General features: G+C 37.6%; 1 protein-coding gene across 4 annotated transcripts in view; it reads right to left on the bottom strand.

The window, feature by feature from the left end:
* Positions 1-21,458, bottom strand: part of LOC129904547 (uncharacterized) — a 77,033-nt gene that overhangs the window by 45,751 nt on the left and 9,824 nt on the right. For 3 of the 4 annotated variants that reach the window (XM_055980105.1, XM_055980107.1, XM_055980108.1), the window contains 10 exons: positions 21,193-21,323; positions 20,011-20,148; positions 19,775-19,932; positions 13,565-13,733; positions 13,369-13,467; positions 13,171-13,257; positions 13,033-13,092; positions 12,791-12,948; positions 12,492-12,693; positions 943-1,062 (listed from right to left, as the gene is read on the bottom strand). In XM_055980105.1, coding sequence (XP_055836080.1) covers positions 943-1,062; positions 12,492-12,693; positions 12,791-12,948; positions 13,033-13,092; positions 13,171-13,257; positions 13,369-13,467; positions 13,565-13,733; positions 19,775-19,932; positions 20,011-20,148; positions 21,193-21,323 — 1,322 coding nt within the window. The remainder of the gene's footprint in view (positions 1-942; positions 1,063-12,491; positions 12,694-12,790; positions 12,949-13,032; positions 13,093-13,170; positions 13,258-13,368; positions 13,468-13,564; positions 13,734-19,774; positions 19,933-20,010; positions 20,149-21,192; positions 21,324-21,458) is intronic. The other variant, XM_055980106.1, reaches the window with a different exon arrangement.

Genomic DNA, 21,458 nt, shown 5'->3' with positions numbered 1-21,458 from the left:
GTAACCAGATATACTCTAATGATACTGTCTTTATCGTTTATGTTTTTGGTGTAACCAGATATACTCTAGTGATATTGTATCTATCATTGATGTCTTAGACTCATTATGGGGATAGGACATTAGATTTTTGAGATCTTTTGTAAATATGGTTTCAGTACAACCCATGTACTTGTGTTACAGAAATAGAACTAGTCACCTATGTCAAAAAGAAATTTAGAAACAATGTATACCCTTATGATAATCTTTTATAACCACAATATCATGGCATGTTAAAGGCTATAGCCACACAAATGTTATGGCATATTTTACACAAGTTCCAAATGTCTTCATTTCTTTCTTAAACTACATGCCTTCAAACTATATCACATAAATTGGAAGAGAGGGAGTAATATGTTTGAAAGACTAGAATAAAAGAGAATTTGAAAAATCACCTGGGAATTACCAGTAACTCTTAACTCCTCTTGAGAATTGGAGAGTGTAATTACTCCCCTTACTTACATCCTATCCCATGCAGACCATGTAATTACGCCAATCAAAACAATCCAAAATTGTGTAATTTACATTCAATTATACCCAAATCCAACTACAAGGTATACTTCCAAAAGAGCTCTTAAAGAACAAGAGCAGTCATTACTGCAGCCCTTACTGCAGTTGACAAAGGACCATATTAATCATAGTAAAATCTGGACAGCAGAAAAGGGAATCACTAAGAGAGCTAAGATTTCAGAAGTAGCATAGCAAACATCATCTGCACCCACCAGTGCAAATGGATACAAATGTATCACCCATCATCAGCCACACTAAATCAACTATAAATCAGTGCAAATGTATTTACATGGATGCACTGACACGAAGGACCAACTCTAATCGCTTAGATTTGGCGGTTGCAATAGCTATATCAAAATCACCATGCAAAGGAAAAATTTATTCCGTGTGGATTACCATGTTGAAAGTCACAAGCCGGCTGAGCAATCCAAGAGTCATAACGATTTCACTGGTTTTCTCCAAGTACAGCCCTTGGGCCAAACGCAAAAGCAGCACGAAAATCCCAGATTGCGAGAACTACAAAATAGCAAGTTACGATTACTGAAGCTGAATATAAAAAAGAAAGTTAGATTTCAAACTCCTAACACTAGATCACAACAATTATTTATCAGAAAGAAGAAAAAGGAAATGGAGACAGCCACAGAGAGATATGGAATGTGTGGTTTTTACATAAGAAAATCCCAAAATCAAATTAAAAGATAGTTAAAACACAAGCAATGCAAAAAAGAGGAACTAAAGAATATCCTTTCGACAACGAAAGATCATTCTGACGTATTCACATTGTTCTGTAAAACGGTTAGCAAAAGATAAAAATGGTAATTCTGACAAAGTGAAGAATGGATTGTATTACAGTGCGTACTGAAAGAATATTAGCAGCAAAATATGATGAAATTTTAAACATTTCATATTCCTCTAATAATATTACTTTTTACCCCCCCCCCCCCCCGAGAGGCCAACAACCTTGGATACAGGATAATTTTGCAGAAAAAACTTAGCTATTTTTTTAGCAACGTGACCCATAAAATATATAGAATAACCGGGTAAACTTTTAGATCTTCAGCACAACAAAAACTTGAGAGAGAATTTTTTACATGCTAAGTAATCCAGGATGAACCAACTTGCTGACAAGCTAATCTTCAAATAAAAGATTTTTCCTTGGTGTATTCCAAGTTCAGAATCAGAAGTGTACACACGACAATATCTGACTAATCATCAAATTACACCTACAAAATAATATGACTAATAAACAATAAGAAATTTGGTTTCAAACAATTTCAAGCTAATTACACTTTCAAACACACTTCTAATCCTGCCCTCCAGTCCATAAGGGGCATTGTATTATCAGACTGCATTATACAGCACTTAGGTGTGTTTGTGACCTCTACCACATCACATTCTAAAACATGAAAGGAAGCATGTTGACCAAAAAAAAAAAAAACATGCTGACTGGCAAACTTCAAATACAAGATCTAATCTCCTTGGTGCATTTCTGGTTCAGAACATGTGTATGGATGACATTCTCTAACTAGTTATCAAATACAGCCAACATAATAAATGGATCTATTAACGATAATAATTCCAGTGTCAAGTAGCAAATTCTTTAAGCGAGCTACACTTCCAATCACACTTCTAGCTCTTTCAGTACAAGAGGGGCATTGTCTTACGGGAGGGCACAAAACAGCAATATAATTAGGGGTAACTTGAGTGATGCCACAAGGCATGGAATGTGGCACCACTAGCACTTACGTGGGTCGTTTAAAGAGAAAGAAAAGGCTTTTAAGGGTGCAAAGTTGAATTTTGTTCACGTGAGGAATAGTCTCTTATCACTTATTTCCAATTGGTGCACCCATGATGTTTCTTTATGTATAGAAGATTGATATCATTAGCAGAAAACGATATTTATTTTGTAGGTTTTCTACTTTGGGTATACTTCTGGTATGCGGGCAGCTTGTTATGCCTACACATAAGAAAAAATTCATTACTTTTATCAAAAAAATTACTTGGGGAGCTGGGTTGTGATATTTGGGATCTCCCTACCAAAATATCAAGGAATTCCTTTGGGGACTAGGTACAAGGCAGAACAAGTGTGGCAAAAAAATAGAAGAACAATGTGAAAAGAGACTAGCTATGTGAAAAAGATGATACTTATCTTTGGGAGACAGGTACAGTGTTCTGGATTCGCTTCCTATATACCTTGTGGCACTACTTCCCATGCCAGTCAGTGTGAGAAAAAACAAGGGCAGAATTCGGTGAAACTTTTTTATGGGGAGGCAAGAAAGAGAAAAGGCCCTTTCACTGCTGAAGTGGGTAAGGTCAAGAAGAATTAAAGAAAGAGGGTGGCTTGGCATTCGAAACTTGAAATCACCCGAAAATCTACTTATGAAGTGGCTTTGAAGATGCGGAAAAGGACTTTTTGGAGAAGGATAATATCGGATAAATATGGAGCACAATCTCTTTGGTTTATGGGCCCAATTAATTTTTCCATGGTTTGAGCTTATGGACACATATGCTGCCTTTAGTTTCCTTTAGGTATTAATACAACAATCAAGGTGGGCATGCTTCATGTACAAGGTTCTGGCAAGACATTCAGATTGGACATGCTCCACTAATGACTCAATATCGTGATCTTTATGACCATTTCAAATATTGGTGCTTTAGTCTTGGATTGATGGGGAATCAACTATGGCTTAATTTTCATAAAGATTGTTTTGATTGGGAAATTCCTTTGTTTTAGATGATCCCAAGAAGGTGGTCTTGGAAGAAAAGGTACCAGATACTTCCATATGGACTAGGCAGACAGATGCAGTGTTCTATTTAAACTCTTGCTAGAAGATTCTTAACAGTGCTGGAGACGACACATGCTGGCCTTGCAAGCGAACCAACAACCCAGTCCCACAAGTGGGGTCTGGGGAGGGTAGGATATACACAGACCTTACCACCACCTCATTAAGATAGAGAAGTTGTTTTCGAAAAACCCTCGGCTCAAAAGTCACAGTTCCAAATACAAGAGAAAAAAACAATATATATAGCATAAAGAAAAAAATAAAAAATAAAAAATGAATAAATAAATAAAAAGTAAAAATAAAAATAAAAATAAAAATAAAATGCAATGCAAAATTTACAAGACAAGAACAATAATTATAGCAAAGTACTGCAATAATCAAAGTCAATAGCAACACAACTATAAAGGCACGCCTAGACCTACAACCGCCCTAAACATACACACGGTAAGACACCATTCTATCCCTACTAGCTTTCTACCCTAATCCGCGGCCTTCAATCTTTTCTATCTAAGGTCATGTCCTCGGTGATATGAAGTACCGCCATATCTTGTCTAATCAGCTCTCTCCAATACTTTTTCGATCTACCCCTACCCCTCCGCATAGCCTCCAAATCCAATCGCTCGCACCTCCTAACTGGGACGTCGACACCCCTCCTCTACACATACCCAAACCATCTTAGTCTCACTTCTCTCAACTTGTGGACCACGGATGCCACTCTCACCTTCTCTCGAATAATCTCATTCCTGATCTTATTACTCCTAGTGTGTCCACACATCCATCTCAGCATCCTCATCTCCGCAACATACATCTTCTGAACATGAGAATTCTTTACTGGCCAGCACTCCACTCCATATAACAACGCTGGTCTAACAAACATTCTGTAGAACTTACCTTTAAGTTTAGGCGGTACTGTTATGCCCCATACTTCTGAACTTCGGAAAGCCTTCTTAAACTTCTTAAGAGTTGCCATGTGACCCCGATTAGTTACAACGCTATCAAATAACTCTAAGGAAAGGAGAATGAGATACTCCATAATAGAGAAGATTGGAAATAGGGTTAGAAGAAGTTGGAAAGAGTTGGAAGCTAAGTAATGAGTCGTAGGACTCGACCTACTTGCATAAGCTACCGATTTGGACGTCTTGCATAATTAAGCTCCTGGAGCACACGTCGAGCTTAAGTAGCAAGAAATACGTAGGCTCTTGAAGTGAGACGAGATTACGAACTCACAAAAATGAAGCAAGCAGGTGACAAGTAGGTGACACACCTACTTGGGCTAAGTAGGTGACCCACCTACTTGGGGTGGACCCACACTGCCACGTGGCAGCGTATGATTGGTTGCATGCGTGAGGTGGCACCCTAGGGGGACTGCCATGTGTCACCCCTAGGGGATGCCACGTGTCACATCCTAGGGAAGGTTATATATACTTAGTCTTATGACTAAGCCTTCATTTTCCATCCTTTTTACACTTAGAAAAAAGATGAGAAACATTGAGGAACGAGCTACGGCAGCCATGGCTTTGAGGTAAGTCCTCCGATTTCATTCTGTAGCTTAAGTGTCTAAGGTATTCTTCAGTTAAGCAACGGTGTTTAACAACATAAAATTTATCGTTGGGACGACGAGGAGGTTTTTGTTCTTGTTAACAAACCCGGTTTTAAATGGGACTGCTATTAGTAATACTAGTATAACTCCTTGTGTAAAGCTTCGTTTCGAGTGATTCAAGATGTTTTGGAAAGCTATTTCATAGGTCTATAACTTTAATTTAGCCTCTAAAACTCAGTTTTGCTTTTCTCTGCTCGAAAAAGGGTGATGAAGTATAGGGGAGGTGCTTTCCAGATTTTGTTTTGAAAATCCTACACGGACTGCTGTTGGTATTTTGGGCATATCTTTTTGTACTAAATTGCTGTAGGGGTGATTCGAAATTGTATGCGAACCTAAGACACATGTCTATAACTTTCATTGAGGCCACAAATCTTGTTTCCCTCAATTACCCCTTCGAAACTAAGCGACAATACAAGACAGTAGGCTGTCCAGAATTCACGTTTTGATAGTTTTGGCGAGTTTGATGAGTTTAGGTTAAGGTAAGGGTTTTTCTTTCAATTTGGAGTTTATGGTGTGGTTATGAAGTGTATTATACGTTGTGTAGTGGCTGGAAATATGTAAATTCCATAAATATGCTTGACGTTCGAAACAAACCAAATTAGAGTCGCTATAGTTAAATTGTAGTCGAAGCAAGGTGTTGTGCTTGTGGGGTGTGGCTGCAGGTGTGTGGTGATGTGTTGCAGGGCCTAAAAGTGTTCTAAAATAGGTGAGGAAGCTGCTGGTTGAAGCCACACGACCCCCCGCTTCGTACGGTTAAAGGTTTTACAAAATTGAAACTAGAAACCCTATTTTGGTTGTGTAATTTCGAGCGAGTTGTTTGGAGTTTATATTGTATATTGTTGATATGAATTGCTTAAACATATGCTGCAGGTTGTTGTTGTTGGTTGGTTGTAGGTATGAGGATTGTAATTGGAAATTCGGATAAGGCACATTATAGGGGAGATGTTGTCCGATTTCCGTTAACGCCTTAACTAGTTAAGGAACTAGTCGAGAAGGCGAGCGAGGAAATGAATGTTGTGAATACTCGTAGGTAATATAAGATGCTGGAAAAGTCTAAGGTGGTTGATATTCCTATTGCTTCCATGTTAAATAGGTTTGGAGGACGACGACGTGAACGCGATTAATAGAAGTCCGTAAAAGGCATGTGAAGCTACCCTTTCTTCTCTTTTGGCATGTCTTGGATGTAAGTATTATGTATGTGAAATTGGGAGTTATTCCATTCGTAAAGCTCCGAGTACAGTTCATAATTCTTATCCACTTCATGATGGTGGAACTCCTGTAATAGTCATGTTATTTCATTTTTAAGGTTTTTTTTATATGATAAAAGGTAATGTATGTAAAGCCTATTCTTTCTCTTCTTTTGGCATGTTTTCAAGTTAAGTAGTGAATGATATGAGCCTGAGGGTAAATCTACTCATAAATGCCAAGCGTAATTCACGACCCTTATTTACTTCTTAATGAAAGCACTCTTACAGTAATTGAACTAGGACCTCTCAAGCCATCCATACGTTAGGAAGTGAGGAGTACGTAAAGTCTATCTTTCTTTTCTGTTGGCATATCTCAGTCTTAAGTGGATTGTGTATGTAATGTGGGAATAATTCCATTCATAGAACCCTGAGTATGGTTCGTCAATCTTATTCACTTCTCGATATTAGAACTCCTGCGATAGTTGAGTTATGGACTTGTAAGTAGAAACCTGACAAAAAGTAGTACACGTGAAACCTATCCCTTTCTTCTTTTGAAACAGTAGGATGTAAGTGAAGCAATATATGGTATGAGTTAGAGGTGATCCCATTTATAGGTTTCAGGTATAAATCATGACTTGTACTCACTTCTTGAGGTTAGGATTCTTAAAGTGGTGAAACTCCTATTCCTCGACCCTTCTATTGGCTGAGTAATGATTGGATGTGTAAACTCTTATACCTAGAGACTCTTTGACACATCTTATGATGATATTCGGGAACGTTTGTTATGCTACCAAGTTTTATGTGCACATATATGCATTATTATATGTATAGGGATCGGGCCGTACATTCCTCGGCACTAACGTGTTATATGTATAAGGATCGGGCCGTACGTTCCTCGACACTAACGTATTATATATATGGATCGGGTCGAACGCTCCTCGGCACTAACATATTATGTGTAGGGATCGGGCCGGACGTTCCTCGGCACTAACCTATCATATCTATATGGATCGGGCTATACGTCCCACAGCGCTAATAGTATGCATATGCCTACGATGATAAAATGATGCATTTGTAACGTCGGGTCCCCAAGCGGGCCGGATACGGTACGTGATAATGATATACATGACCTTACTTAGTAAGGTGCAGGTACAGTACTCTGTTAAATTTTATACTTGTCCCCTGCACCCCCACGGTAATTGTAACTTCCTTATGATATTTTATCCCCTACTTCTGTTTCAGATATGCTTTTGGATATGTTATGTTATGTTTTACATACTCAGTACATATGTCGTACTGACCCCCTTTCCTCGGGGGGCTGTGTTCATGCCCGCAGGTACAGATACACAATTTGGAGATCCGCCAGCATAGGAGTCCCACTCAGTGGTCCAGAGGTGCTCCATTGTGCTGGAGCCTAATTTTGGGTACTAAACTTTGATGTATATATTCCTTTTGTTCACGGGTACGGCGGGGGCCATGTCCCGTCTTATGTTACTGTTCTTACTCTTAGAGGTTTGTGGATATCTATGTGGGTGGTATGGATGGTATGTGTATGTATGTACAATTATGCTCATATGACTTATGATTTGGGCGTTCCCAAAGTCGTAACAGCCATGTCGGCTAGCATGTGTATGTATTACGGAACGACCCTATATGTTATGACAACCTTGTCGGCTGGTATGGTTTCTTACCTGTTTGTACACTACGAGTCGAGCAGGACACGAATTTACTTATAGTTGGCAGGGGTACATGTGCGTGTCCAATTCGGGCACCCATCGCGGCTTATGGGGTTTGGTCGTGACAGGTACCTTCTTATCACACAGGACTCTAGAGGCTAGCCTCCATTTCAACCATGCTGCCCCAATGTGGTGCGTGACATCATCATCGATGTCCCCACTACTCTAGATGATGGATTCAAGATATTTAAAGCTTTCTTTCTTGGGGATAGGTTGGGTGGCAAGCCTCACTTCCCTGCCCTCTTCATCCATCGCAACACTAAATTTGCACTCCAAGTATTTTGTTTTAGTCCTGGTCTTGCTCAATTTGAACCCTTTGGACTCCAGCGTTTGTCTCCAAACCTCCAACCTATTATTAACTCTATCCCGATTCTCATCAATCAAAACTATATCATCGGCAAATAGCATACACCATGGACCCGCTTCCTGAATAGACCGTGTCAGCTCATCTATCACCAAGGCAAAAAGAAAAGGGCTCAGCACCGATCCCTGGTGTAGTCTCACCTCAACAGGAAAATGTTCTAAGTCACCTCCCACCGTCCTAACCCAAGTCTTGGCTCCAGCAGACATGCCCTTTTATCGACCTAATATACACCATCGGGACACCTTTAGCCTCCAAACACCTCTAGAGAACATCACTCGGAACTTTGTCATAAGCCTTTTCAAGGTCAATGAACACCATATAGAGATCCCTTTTTCTTTCTCTAAATTTCTCCACCAGTCTCCGCATAAGATGGATTGCTTCAATAGTCGACCATCCCGCCATGAATTCGAACTAGTTCTCTGAGATTGACACTCCTCTCCTCACCCACATCTCCACCACTCTCTCCTAAATCTTCATAGTATGGCTTAGTAGTTTGATACCCTTGTAATTATTACAGTTTTGGATATCACCCTTGTTCGTGTACAATAGAACCATAGTACTCCACCTCCATTCATCAGGCATCTTAGCAGTCCTTAAAATAACATTAAACAACTTAGTTAAACACTCCAAACCTGCCTTGTCAGTGCTCTTCCAAAAGTCTACCGGAATCTCATCGGGCCTGGTCGCTCTTCCCCTTCTCATCCTACTAATAGCACGCCTAACCTACTCAACCTTAAAACACCTGCAGTACCCAAAGTCTCGAAGACTATGAGAGTACGCCAAATCACCCAGTACAATGTCTCTGTCTCCTTTTTCATTTAGGAGTCTGTGGAAGTAAGTTTGTCACCTTTGTTTGATAGATATCTCATCCACTAACACTTCACCCTCCTCGTCCTTGATGCACTTTACTAGATCCAGATCACGTGTTTTTCTCTCTCTCGCTTTGGCAAGACTATACAATCTCTTATCCCCACCTTTTTCCCATAACTCAATATACACACGTTCAAAAGTTGTCCACACACTCCAACCACTCTGTATAGGCAACCTTCTTGGCTTTCACTTTGCCTTGTAGTTCTCCATTCCACCACCAAGTCTCCTTGACGACCACCAAAGATTCCTCTCGATACCCCAAGAACCTCGACAGCTTCTTTTCTAATGCAACCAACTGTCATGTCCCACATGTTATTCACATCCCCGCTACTACTCCAAGCCCCTAAACAATTCAACTTCTCCCCCATCTCCCGAGAAAAGGCGGGAGTTAGGCCTCCCCATCTAATCATCGATCGATCATAAAGGGTCTTCTTTCTCCTATCCCTCTTAATCTCCAAGTCCATCACTAAAAGCTTATGTTGGATAGTAATATTTTCACTCAGAATAACCTTGCAATCCTTATAAAGGCCTCTATCACCCTTCTGGAGGAGTAAGTAGTCAACCTGAGTCCTAGCTACCATGCTACTAAAGGTGACCAATTGATTGTCCCTCTTTGAAAAACAAGAATTAGCAATAGCCAACTCAAAGGCTTTGGCAAACTCCAAGAGAGAAACCCCGCCGCCATTCTTTTCCCCAAAACCAAAGCCTCCATGGACATCATCAAAACCATTAGAAGTTGTACCGATATGACCATTGAAATCTCCACCAATGAAAATCTTTTCAGTACTAAGTATACCTCTCACTACTTCATCCAAATCCTCCCAAAAGAGCATTTTGACTTCTTCATCCAGACCCACATGGGGTGCATATGCACTAACAATGTTCACAAAAAGTCTGCTTATAACTAGCTTAAGAAACATCATCCTATCACTGATCCTCTTTACCTCTACCACACACTCCCTAAGGTTCGCGTCGACTAGAATACCTACTCCATTCCTATCCCTTGAGCCTCCTGAGTACCATAATTTAAATCCGTCCACATCCCGAGTTTTTGAACCTACCCATCTAGTCTCCTGAACACAGGCTATATTAATCTTTCTCCTCTTAAAACTCTTCACTAGCTCTATGGACTTTCCTATAAGCGACCCTATGTTCTACAATCCTACTCTCAACTTAATAGTGTTTTAATTAGCTCATATTCATAAAAAGTTCAGGGAACAATTTTATGAAAATAAAGAAAGAATTTCAGACCATAAAAACAGAAAGGCATGAAAATAAAGAAAGAATTTCAAACCATAAAAACAGAAAGGCATGAGTTGTGCCAGAAGTTCCTTTCAGGCCCCATTGAGAGACTGGATATGGTTTCATTTTACAAATAGTCAAGTTATTGCTTGTGTGTGAGTTGATATCATACAAATGAGCGCAACTTGTCAGGAGTCAGTTTAGGCTTGCACCTTTCTTCTTATTAGTCAAATAGGCTTAGAACCTTGTACAAGGGACTGCTAGCTGCTCGCCCCCATCTCTAAAGTGGCTTATGCACTCCAGTAGTTACCACTAGACGATGAAGCCAGGAGTGGAAGGAGGGACTGGAACCCTCAGCCTTGGCAAGACTATGCTCTACCATTAATCTATTTCAGGAAGTCCTTAGGAATGAGAAGCCGACTAAAAGGCTATTCCATAACCGATTTTTGTTACTGAATCAGGGGTGCTTGGCTGGTACCAGGCTCTAAAAGAGTTCTCTTTGGAAGTCGAAAGCTCCCTATGAAGTCACATGTTTTATGTGGATAGCCTCACAGAATGCCTGCCTCACCCAAGGCAACCTATAGAGAAGGGTGTCAATTTGTAGCAGATGCTTCATGTGCAACAGTGAGGAGGAAAGTGGCAGCCATCTTTTTTTCACAATATACAGCACCAAAACAAATCTGGTTGATGTTTGCTGTTTTTTCAACTTTTCAGGGTCTCATTTGTCAGGGCCCTGTTCAGTAAAGGATCATCTGGCCAGCAGGGGTGTTAGGGGAATGCGTAAATCAGTGAGGAAAATTTGGAATACTGTGCTAGCATGTGTTTGTTGGATAATATGGAAGGAAAGGAGTGCAAGATGCTTTGAAAGAAAAATAATGGCTATACAGAAGATTAAGCAAACTTGCTTATGGTTTTTGGCTTTTTGGTGTAACCTACAGGATGTTAACAATGATAATAGTGTGCTCGACTTTACAGCCTCACTACATGAGTAGGATTTTGTATAGGTTGAAATCTTCTCTCTTTTTCTTTGTACAGAATGGTTCCAAATTTGTATTTCCCTGGCATTAATTTAATACAATGGAAAAGGGTCAAGAATGATCTTAAACTATGCGAAATTGAACAAAAATGCCCTCAGTTAATAGTTTGTCCTAAAAATGCCCTTGCAGACAATAGTTTAGTCCTAAAAGGCAAAAATGTCTTTATTGTTACTTAATGGGTCAAAATGCCCTTTTTCCAAATAAATATATTACTATTTTTTTTCCTTTTAAACATATTATTTTCCTAATGATGATTTTTTTTAATTAGCAAATGCTTATCCTACTTCAATTCAAAAAAGATTAAGAAATAAAAATATTTTCTGTTTTATTAGAAAAAAAATTTCGTTATCTAAATGAAAATTAATGACGAGGTTACTATGATCTTATATATATGATCTATATTATCAGTTGAAAAGGTAAATGGAGTTATTCTATTTTAATTGTTAAAATGAGATTAATAAGAAGAAAAAATTTCCTACTTAAAGTGATTTTAAAAGAAAAGAAACAAGAATTGAATTTTCTAATGGTAATATTTTATTAGGAATAGAATATGTTAAAAAGAAAAATATACTAATATTAATATTAGGAAAAGGGCATTTTTGGCCCATTAAGTAACAATAAGGGCATTTTTCGACCAAACTATTAACAATAGGGGCATTTTTGGACCAAACTATTAACTAAGGCCATTTTTATTCATTTCACAGAGTTTAAAGGCATTTTTACCCTTTTCCGTTAATATAATTACTACTTTACCAGTTTGGAAACAAAAAAGAATTCACACTTCATATTATATTCATTATGGAATTTGCATACAAAGTCATATAGAAGGAAATACAGCAGTCTGATATAAATATCTAAGAATGCTCTACGCGTTGAAATTTGGCTATGTCAGCAATAGAATTTTGCAAAACCAAAGTCACAAAATGAATTTTATCAAAGACGGGCATTAATAAGAAACTAATACCAAGATACACATGAAAATGAAGATGAATGCAGCAATATTAGCTCCTGCAAAGTACAACTTTCGAAACTTCAGGGTAAACTTGCTCCCATAGCTAGTGGTAGAAAGAATTGAACAGTGAAAGAATCATAATAGTGAAATGAATGAAACAGTATCTATAGTTACCTCCCATCGGACTAGAGCAAAATCCCTATCAATCATCTTTAACAGATGACCACGGGTTCCACTAGGAATGACCAGACCCTCAATACCGGGAAGATGTAACGGTTGGACCACCATAACAGTCTGAGAAGCATCATTCACTATCGAACAGCTACTGATGTCAACAGGAGATGACAATCCAGTGGACTTGTCGAGAAAGTTAAATCTGTTCAAGACGCATACATAATTTCTCATACCACATTCTACAAGCAACATAAATGAAAGGATCCTTTATGATTCCTCAGAAAGAAAAAGTTACTTACACACATTCCGCAGGCCACGCTCCTTCACAAAGTGCGGATAACAACTGTAAAAGTTCAGCAGTTCTAAATGGAAATTCACCCTCCAAGCTGCAAAGAAGGCACCTGATAGGACCATCAACAAAACTTTCCCTATCCCAAAACTGAGTACAGAGGGACTCCTGCACCAAATACGGCAATAGTAACCATGAATTAATGGGAGAACATATGAATTTGAAGGCTCAAAACACCACAATCATCCAAACCTCTCCTTGATAAATTTTGCAGAGAATATCCAATATCAATTTCAGGTTACCATCCTCCAACTGCGAAAGAGGAAAGGCACGATAATTAAGATATGTGTTTTCCTTCAAAAAGCAATGAATTCTTTAAAATTAAATAACCTGGAGATTGATCTCATAAGATGCAATAAATGCTGATAAAAATGTCCGCAAAACACTTCTAAAACCAGTAATAGGACCCTGAAAATACTATTACATATCAAAGCAAAGATGAAATGATATAATGCACCACCTGAATACGAAAGGTAAGATGGGTAAAAGATAATTTTCATATAATGAATAAACAAGAAATTTGCTCACATCAAAATCCCTCAGTATATCATTTTCAATAATATCAAGAAAAGAACTCAAAGATCCAGCTTCAAAAGCTTGGTGAACATAACCAATATGATCAATCTCCTGAAACAGCATCAAGACATGCAAAACAATGTCAAAACTTTATTACTTTCTGAGAAAGCACAAGCAAGTCAATTACGCAATATGAAGCACAACAGACCATCAGTTTATTGTTTTCTTCTTTTCCTGGAAGAGATGAAATTAGACAGAGAAACACTGCCCATGCCAAAACCAATGGTCCTGATTCTTTATTTTCGAAAACATCAAAAGTGGACACCATAGCATCAATTTCTTCCACCTCCGACAACGAAAAGGTAACATGACCCTGCCTGATTTTGAAAAAAGGTAGCCATTAAGTCAATAAGGAAATAGGACAAACATACCTAAGCAACGATGTTAAACTGTGAACAGAAAATCTTGCGAGAAGTTGTCATTCTCAAAAGGAATCTTGAGAAAAGTTGAAGAACCCATAAGAACATGAGAAAACGAGACAGGAGGTTTATAGCTAATTCGTATTTGATCTTCCCTCCAATGGGGTCAATCATCCAACAGAATAAGCCATGCAATTGCCCTCCATAATTAATATTAGATATCACACAATTTGCAACATGACTTGGAGAAAAAGCTATTTATACTCTAAAGGTGTTGCACTAGAATGCAGTTCATTCGAGACCATAATTGTGATGGTGATACATCAGCGCATACGATGTGTAAAAGAATTTGTGGTTTAATTGATTTCCACTATGAAAAGTTGTTTTACTTATTCGCAGAAGTGCCAATAATGATAATCTAATTTTGGTGAGTAGCTAGTGACATTAAATATAGTTTATGCTCAACAAATATAAAAAGAATATCTTGAACATAACGACTGGCATAAACAAAAAATATAATAATCTTTAACTGCTCCACAGACATAGCACCAAAGTTGAGGCAACTCCTGACATGAAGCAATGATCCTAATTGACTTGGCTAATCAACTCTTGGCAGTAGTATTTAGTGCTCTCACCGAAGCAATGAGATTACATAATTGACTTGGCTAATCTAATCTTGGCAAAAGAATTTCATTACATGTTGTGTACCTCCACTGCTCCACAACAGTTCACCACATTTAGAGCCCGTTTGGATGGGCTTTAAGTTTTTAGCTTTTGGACGTGTTTGCCTAATGCTAACTTTAAGTCATAAAGTTCTTAAAGTCAATCAAAAATAAAAAGTTAGGATTCCTAACTTTTTTTTTTCTAAGTGCTTAAAGTCATTTTCTTTGACCATGAAAATTACTTTTATATCCCTTATATTTTAACTAAATTCCCAAACTACTCTTTTATTCTTTTAATCCTAAAATTCACATCATTTTCCTCATTTAAGCACTTTTATCCAAACACTCAACTGCTTATTTATAAAAATAACTTTCAGCACTTAAAGTTCTAAAAGCACTTCATACATAAAAGTTACTTTTTAAGTGCATCCAAACGGGCTCTTAGTATGTTTATAAGTGATTCATATGTTGTTTATTAACATAGAAAGACCAAATATTTCTCCAAAAGAAACATATAAAGACATTACTCAAAATCCTTCAGCACATAACCCAGAAACAAAGTCTGTAAACGTAACTGATGTTAAGAATGCACAAATTTTCTTTAAAGTATGAAAGCTAAGCTGAACGAATGGAATGCAAACAACTACGGGAATTTGAAAATAAAGAAGATAGAGCTAGGGGAGCCCAGTGCACTAAAGCTCCCGCTATATGCAGGGTCCGGGGAAGGCCCGACCACAAGGGTCTATTGTACGCAGTCTCACCTTCCATTTCTGCCAGAAGCAGTTTCCAAGGCTTGAACCCGAGACCTCCCAGTCACATGACAGCAACTTTACCAGTTACTCCAAGGGGAAGATGCGGTCAAGACCAATTAGTGGAAGACATACTGACCTGACGAGGTGCTCCCCTTCAAAGAAGATAGAGCTAATGAACCAGATTTTAATACTGGATAACTTGCACGAATTGAGAGCAATTATTGAGGATGAAATGTTACAAAAACCTAGTCTTTTTATGGAATTCTAAGAGGTAGCTAAATATGAAGAGATTTCATGGAGGCAAATGTCTAGAACTTTATGGTTGAAGGAAGGAGACAAAAACACCATGTTTTTCAAGAAAATGGCCAACTCTCACAGAAGATTTAACCATATTGATAACAAGGAAGTGCAAGGGAAGTTATTACTGATCCTGGAGATATAAAAACGGAAATAGTAGGCTACTATCAGGATCTTTATGCTAAAACCAAAACCTGGAGGCCTGAATTCAACACGACAGCAAGGTCCTCCATCACAGAGGAGAAAGAGAGGTTGCAAAGGGACTTTGATCAAACTAAAGTGTTGGAAGGGTTGAAACTCTACATGGATGATAAAAAACCTGGCATATTTTGTGTATGCTGAACCTTGGAAAGGCATATGATCAGGTCAACTGCAACTTACGAAACATCATTATGAGAGCATGAACTTTGGAGTCAGGTGGAGAAATCAGATAAGATATTGCATATCTACAATTAGATAATTGTTCTTGTGAATGAATGGTAGGTAGCCCTTATGGACCTTGTGGGTTTTTTGGTAGTTCATGGGGTTTGAGACGGCAATCCTTCATCGCCGATGTTGCTCACATTGGTAACGGAAGAAACATTATGCAGAATGATGGATAGAGCAGTGAAACAGTTACTTCAAAGGCTTCTCAATTACTTTATATAGTTACGCCAATATTAGAGCTATACAACTCTTATTCGGTGACATCTACATATTTTGTAATGTTGATGCCTGATAGGAACCAATTAGAATCACCAAGTCAGGTGTTGATTTAGTGTCAAGTTGTATTCGGCCTCAAGATTAACCTATGGAAGTGCGAGATCGCCCAGTAGATCGATTGGAAAACACTAAAACATTGGCAAGGTGCTTAATTGCAAACTTGAAGTTCTCCATACCTATTATCTTGGTTTGCCTTTGAGTGCTTCCAACAAAGACAGTGTATCATGGAAGCCGATGGTTGAAAGGGTCGAGAAAAGCAAGTAGATTGGCATAAAAGGTACTTGTCCAAAGAGAGAAAGAAAGCACTGATTAGAGTATTCTGTCGAGTATACTGACTTTACTTCATATCATCATTTCAAATGTTGGCTAGCGTTATAGCCAAAGTTATCTTTACTATTTTTGTTGGCGGAACTTCTCTTTTCTACTTTGTTTTTCTTCACCATAGGTTTTACTCGTGTACTTGTCAAATCTAATTCTGAAAATTCTTTTCTTGAGCAGAGGGGTCTATCAAAAACAGTCTCTCTATCTCACAAGGCAGGGGCAGGTCTGTGTACACCCCACCCTTCCCAAACCCCACTTGGGGGATTGCACTAGGTTATGTTGTTGTTGCTAGCAGTATAGCCAAGATAGAAAGACTACAGAAAGTTTCTTGTGGGATTTGGTCGATGGAGCAAGGAAACTTCACTTGACTCCAGAGAAGTTAAGAGCCCTTGGGTTAAAAGATCTACGTTTAAATAAATCATTGGAAAGAAAATGACACCAGAGATTTAGGATATCAAGTGAATATGTGATTAGATTTAGATTCACTATGCTTGAATAAGGAACATCATAGAGAATATTATATATGATACCTTATGATATTATGTACTCTTCCGTTCACTTTTCCTTGTCGACTTTGGACTTTGCACACCCCTTAAGAAACAATGGTTATTATGAGTATTTCACCACAATGTCCATATTAATTGATGTATAATCTTAGATCTTGGAAAATGATTTGGGCAATAAGTAATTACTGTTAAGGGTAAAGTAGGAAAAAAATTGTCTTTTTTTAATCTGTTAAAAATGAAAAGTAAAAGTGAAAATCTATTTTTGGAATAGTGGACAAGTAAAAGTGAACGGAGGGAGTATTTATTTGTAGAATATTTACTTGACTTATTTGGCATAGGGATTGATTATCTACAATATTATATATGGCTTAAAACTCCTACATAATTAGCACCTCTTGTATATTGTTAATCAAGTCAAGGACAAGTTCATTTCTTCATGTGGTATTAGAGTCTCTACAATCTTGGTAGAAACTCAAATAGCTTCTGCTAGCAAGGGCGCCCAATGTGTGCAGCTAACAAGACAAATGATTTCTTCTTTTGTTCTTTTCTTCGGTGCCCGACAATGCTCCTGTCTCGTGCAACAAGAGCCCTTGTCTCCGTAAGACTGTTCAAGCATGCTCTTCTATCTAATCTTCTATCTAAGATCATTCAACTACCATTCATCGCTCTAGCAACCAATGATAACAGGGCAGCTAATTTTACATGATCAACTCCCTTCTCCAAACTTTGAATTTATTGTCATTGTTCTGCAAATTCATGTTACACTGATAATGTTTTGAAGATTTGCAACACTATATTTTTTCGATGATTGAAAATAGATTTTTCTCTGTATGAAGTGCTAGAAGCACTTTTTCATTGTGTAGTTACCAACGACTTTCTGGAAGAAAGAATTTCAACACCACTTTTCTTTTTGGGGGTTGTGCACTATTCCAGTTATGTTTCAGCACCAACTTCTCCTTTTTTAAAATAAGCAAATAAGTTGGTTTATCCATGTTGAGTTTGAAGGGAGATGTTAGAATATCAAGTGAATATGTGTCTAGATTCATACACACCTGGATTCACTATACTTGAATAATAAAAATCATAGAAAATATTCTATAGGATACTTTATAATATTGTATGTTTAATTACAAATAATTCACTTACCTTAGTTTTAAGAGAGGGATGATTATGTACCATACTCCACATAATCCAAAAATCATATATCTTGAGCACCTCTGGTACATTGTTACTCAAGACAATGAGAAGCGTTTTATGTTTCACATGTAATAGCAAAATAATACAAAATATTGGAAGAGGGTGGAAAACTAGAAACATTAGTATTCCTTTTGTGTGGTCTTTGAAGAAACATTATGCAGCGGTGAGAGTATCTTAGTGGTAATATAACTTTCAAGACATGGGAAAGAAGTAGGCTTAATTATTGGAAGTACCCGTGGTGTGGGGATAACATTCAGAGCGTACTTTAAAAAAATTGAAACTAACATTTTGAGATTACTAATACAAACATCTTTAGAGGATAATTATGCCAAAAGGAGATGACAATCCAACAATTTCAAAGAACACAAGTGGGGAATGTTATTTGGGATCCTCGATTTAGGAGGAATCTTTAGGATTAGAAGTTCAAGAAATTTCAGAAGCTGCCTAAAACACTCTACAAACAAAACCCTATCCTTAGAGAGTCAAGATTCTTAGAGATGAGCTAAGGAAAGGTGGTTGATCATAGTAAAGTATTATCATGGTAAGTTGCTCACTAAAGATGAATTAATCTTCCCACACTTATCAGTTTGGAATTTGGATTCCAAGAAAGGTGTCTTTTGCCCTATGATTGGCAGCTAGAGAAGCTATTCTGACTGCCGAAAACTTGAGGAATGAGAGGATCACCTATGTTAGTTGGTGTTTCATGTGTAAAAACATAAGAGAAGATGTGGACTTTTACTGTATTGCTAGATAACATCACGAGTATGCTGGGAGCTTTTGAGATGGTTTGGGTTATTTTGGACCATGTCGGGTACGATGAAGGACACTCTATTCAGCTTAGCATTTGGAAGATGGAAGAGAAGACCTAAGGCGTAGAATATTGCTCTGTTGGCATTAATGTGGGCAGTATGTATATTATATAGAGAGAAGTATGACAAGTGTTGAAGGAAGCAAGCTTGATTTTGTACATTTGAAGGATAGTTTTTGTCTTTTAAAATTCTTTGATACACACATGAGGCCCCACTTTGTATAGAAGGATGGATATCTTTTGTAGAGAACTATGTGTGTTTGCATGTTATCTATTTGGGGTTGTTTGGTAGGATGTATAAGAATAATGTTGAATAGGAGGTATTAGTAATGTTGGAATTAGTAATGTAGGGATTAGCTATGTTGGTATTAGTTATGCTGATATTATTTCTTATCAACTTCTCCTGTTTGGTTTGGTGTATTAAAAATAACATGCATTGCATACACGTATATTTAACTATGCTAATGCATGCATTAATAAACTTGATATTGCTAATACCTTGTTTGTTACGTATTAGCTATACATAGAATAATACCAAATAAGTGTATAACTAATATTTACATAGGTTGAAAAGGTGTATCAAACATGGGATTAGTAATACCAATACTAATACTGCATTATTTTCTCTAATACCTATTACCAAACGACCCCTTTGTGTATATTGGAGTTTTTCCCCATTGTTAATGATTTTACTCTTTACTTGATTAAAAAAAAGTACAACAGTAATAGTAAGCATGGAGCTAATGATAACAACCTGAACGGAGTTTCATCATGAACCATCTGCAAAAGATTTTCCAAATCCAAAGTTTCTATGAGGATAAGCAGCAGCTGTAGTTTGGCATGATAAATAGAGGAAACCGCTTCAGCAGATGCAGCCAACTTCCCAAAATTATAAGAATTTGAAATGAATCCCTGAAATAGATTGTCCTAGAATCAGTAAATATGCAAGTCTAAGACATAATAACTCCAACTGATGTTTCAAGGAAGTACCTCATAAAGTGAGCACAAGTTTTTCCACAGTTCACCCGTGCAGGGACAGAACTCGTAAAATATGAGGAAAAGAACATCCAATACAAGATTGTCTTCGGTTACTATTTCTTCAGCCCACAAAGTATAAAGGTCAACATCCTAATTTGCATTAGAAGGTAGGTACTCAAATCTATGAAATGATTAACAAGAACGGAGTGCACTAAAAATGAAAACAAAGAAGAAAGTAAGATCTAGAACCCTGATATACAGCATTTAGGCGATGATGGCATCTAGCTAAAAAGCTGAAACCTTGTTACCAAGCTAATTCAGTCATTCATGTAATAAGACAGAGAACTACAAATTTATCTAATGCAACCAATAAATTAGAATTTCTAATTAAAGAAAGAAGAGTAGCTTATGCGGGATCAAGTACAGAAATGTTTTGACATGGCTTACAAATTAACATTCGCATGTTTCCCTTGATGTTCTTGGAGCAACAAGTTCATAATCTCCAACTTTATTTAGTAGAAAGTCATAGAAATCCAGATCTCACATTCGCTTCCAAGTTTCTTCAATCCTCATCTTTTACTCGTTGCTTCATAAGTTCTTTTTACTTCATATTCATGCATCCTAATCCAACAGTGCACGCCTTTCGTTTTTCTTTTTCTCTGAGATAGGTAAAAATGCATTCCTTTCTAATACACGATAAATTATTATCTTATTAGAAGAAAGAAGGATTATGAAAATTGGGTGATTGTGCAGAGAGTCACCTTCGAAGGTGAAGTTTCACTCTCGTTTTTCTTCCTCTCCGGTAACGCACTCTTTTTTCCTGTTTCCTTTTTTTAGTGTGGATGAAAGGCCAAGAAACCACTCTAAGTGGCTCATACATCCATAACTATCTATCATTAAGTTCTTAAATGAGTCAAGGGTCTTATGGAAACAACCTCTCTACCTCCACGAGATAGTGGTAAGGCATGTGTACACTCTACCCTCTTCAGACCTCACTTAGTGGAACTTCACTGGGTATGTTGCTGTTGCTGTTGTATTAAGTTCTTAAATTAGCCACTTCAGAGACTTATCAAATTATCCAATCCCTTAAAGCCCATGCATGCACAAACTTGCCCAGCACTTTTGATCACCACATACTGAGTTGAGGTCAGACAACCTCAATCACGAACACGGAATACAAAAAACATAGTTTACCATGTTCTCAGGAAAGTTGGAGTGTAGATTCTGCTGCAGGACAGAAAACAATTTCCTGTCCAGTCCATCAGAAATCAATTTCTGTGCCTCATCTACAATAAACGCATCTTGAGATCTTGTCGCGATATATACTGCATTAGGAGGCGAATAAAATAAGTAATACATGAATTTATATAATGCATAAACAAGTATGGTGGAGAGATGCTATAGAAACAAAAAGTAACAAAAGAAAATATATGTAATTTTCAAACAAATGTGTATGTTGA

Source organism: Solanum dulcamara, chromosome 9 (assembly GCF_947179165.1).
Source record: "Solanum dulcamara chromosome 9, daSolDulc1.2, whole genome shotgun sequence".
NCBI lineage: Eukaryota > Viridiplantae > Streptophyta > Magnoliopsida > Solanales > Solanaceae > Solanum > Solanum dulcamara.
Note: the sequence above shows the minus strand (reverse complement) of the source record. Positions and strands in the feature narration are given on the sequence as shown.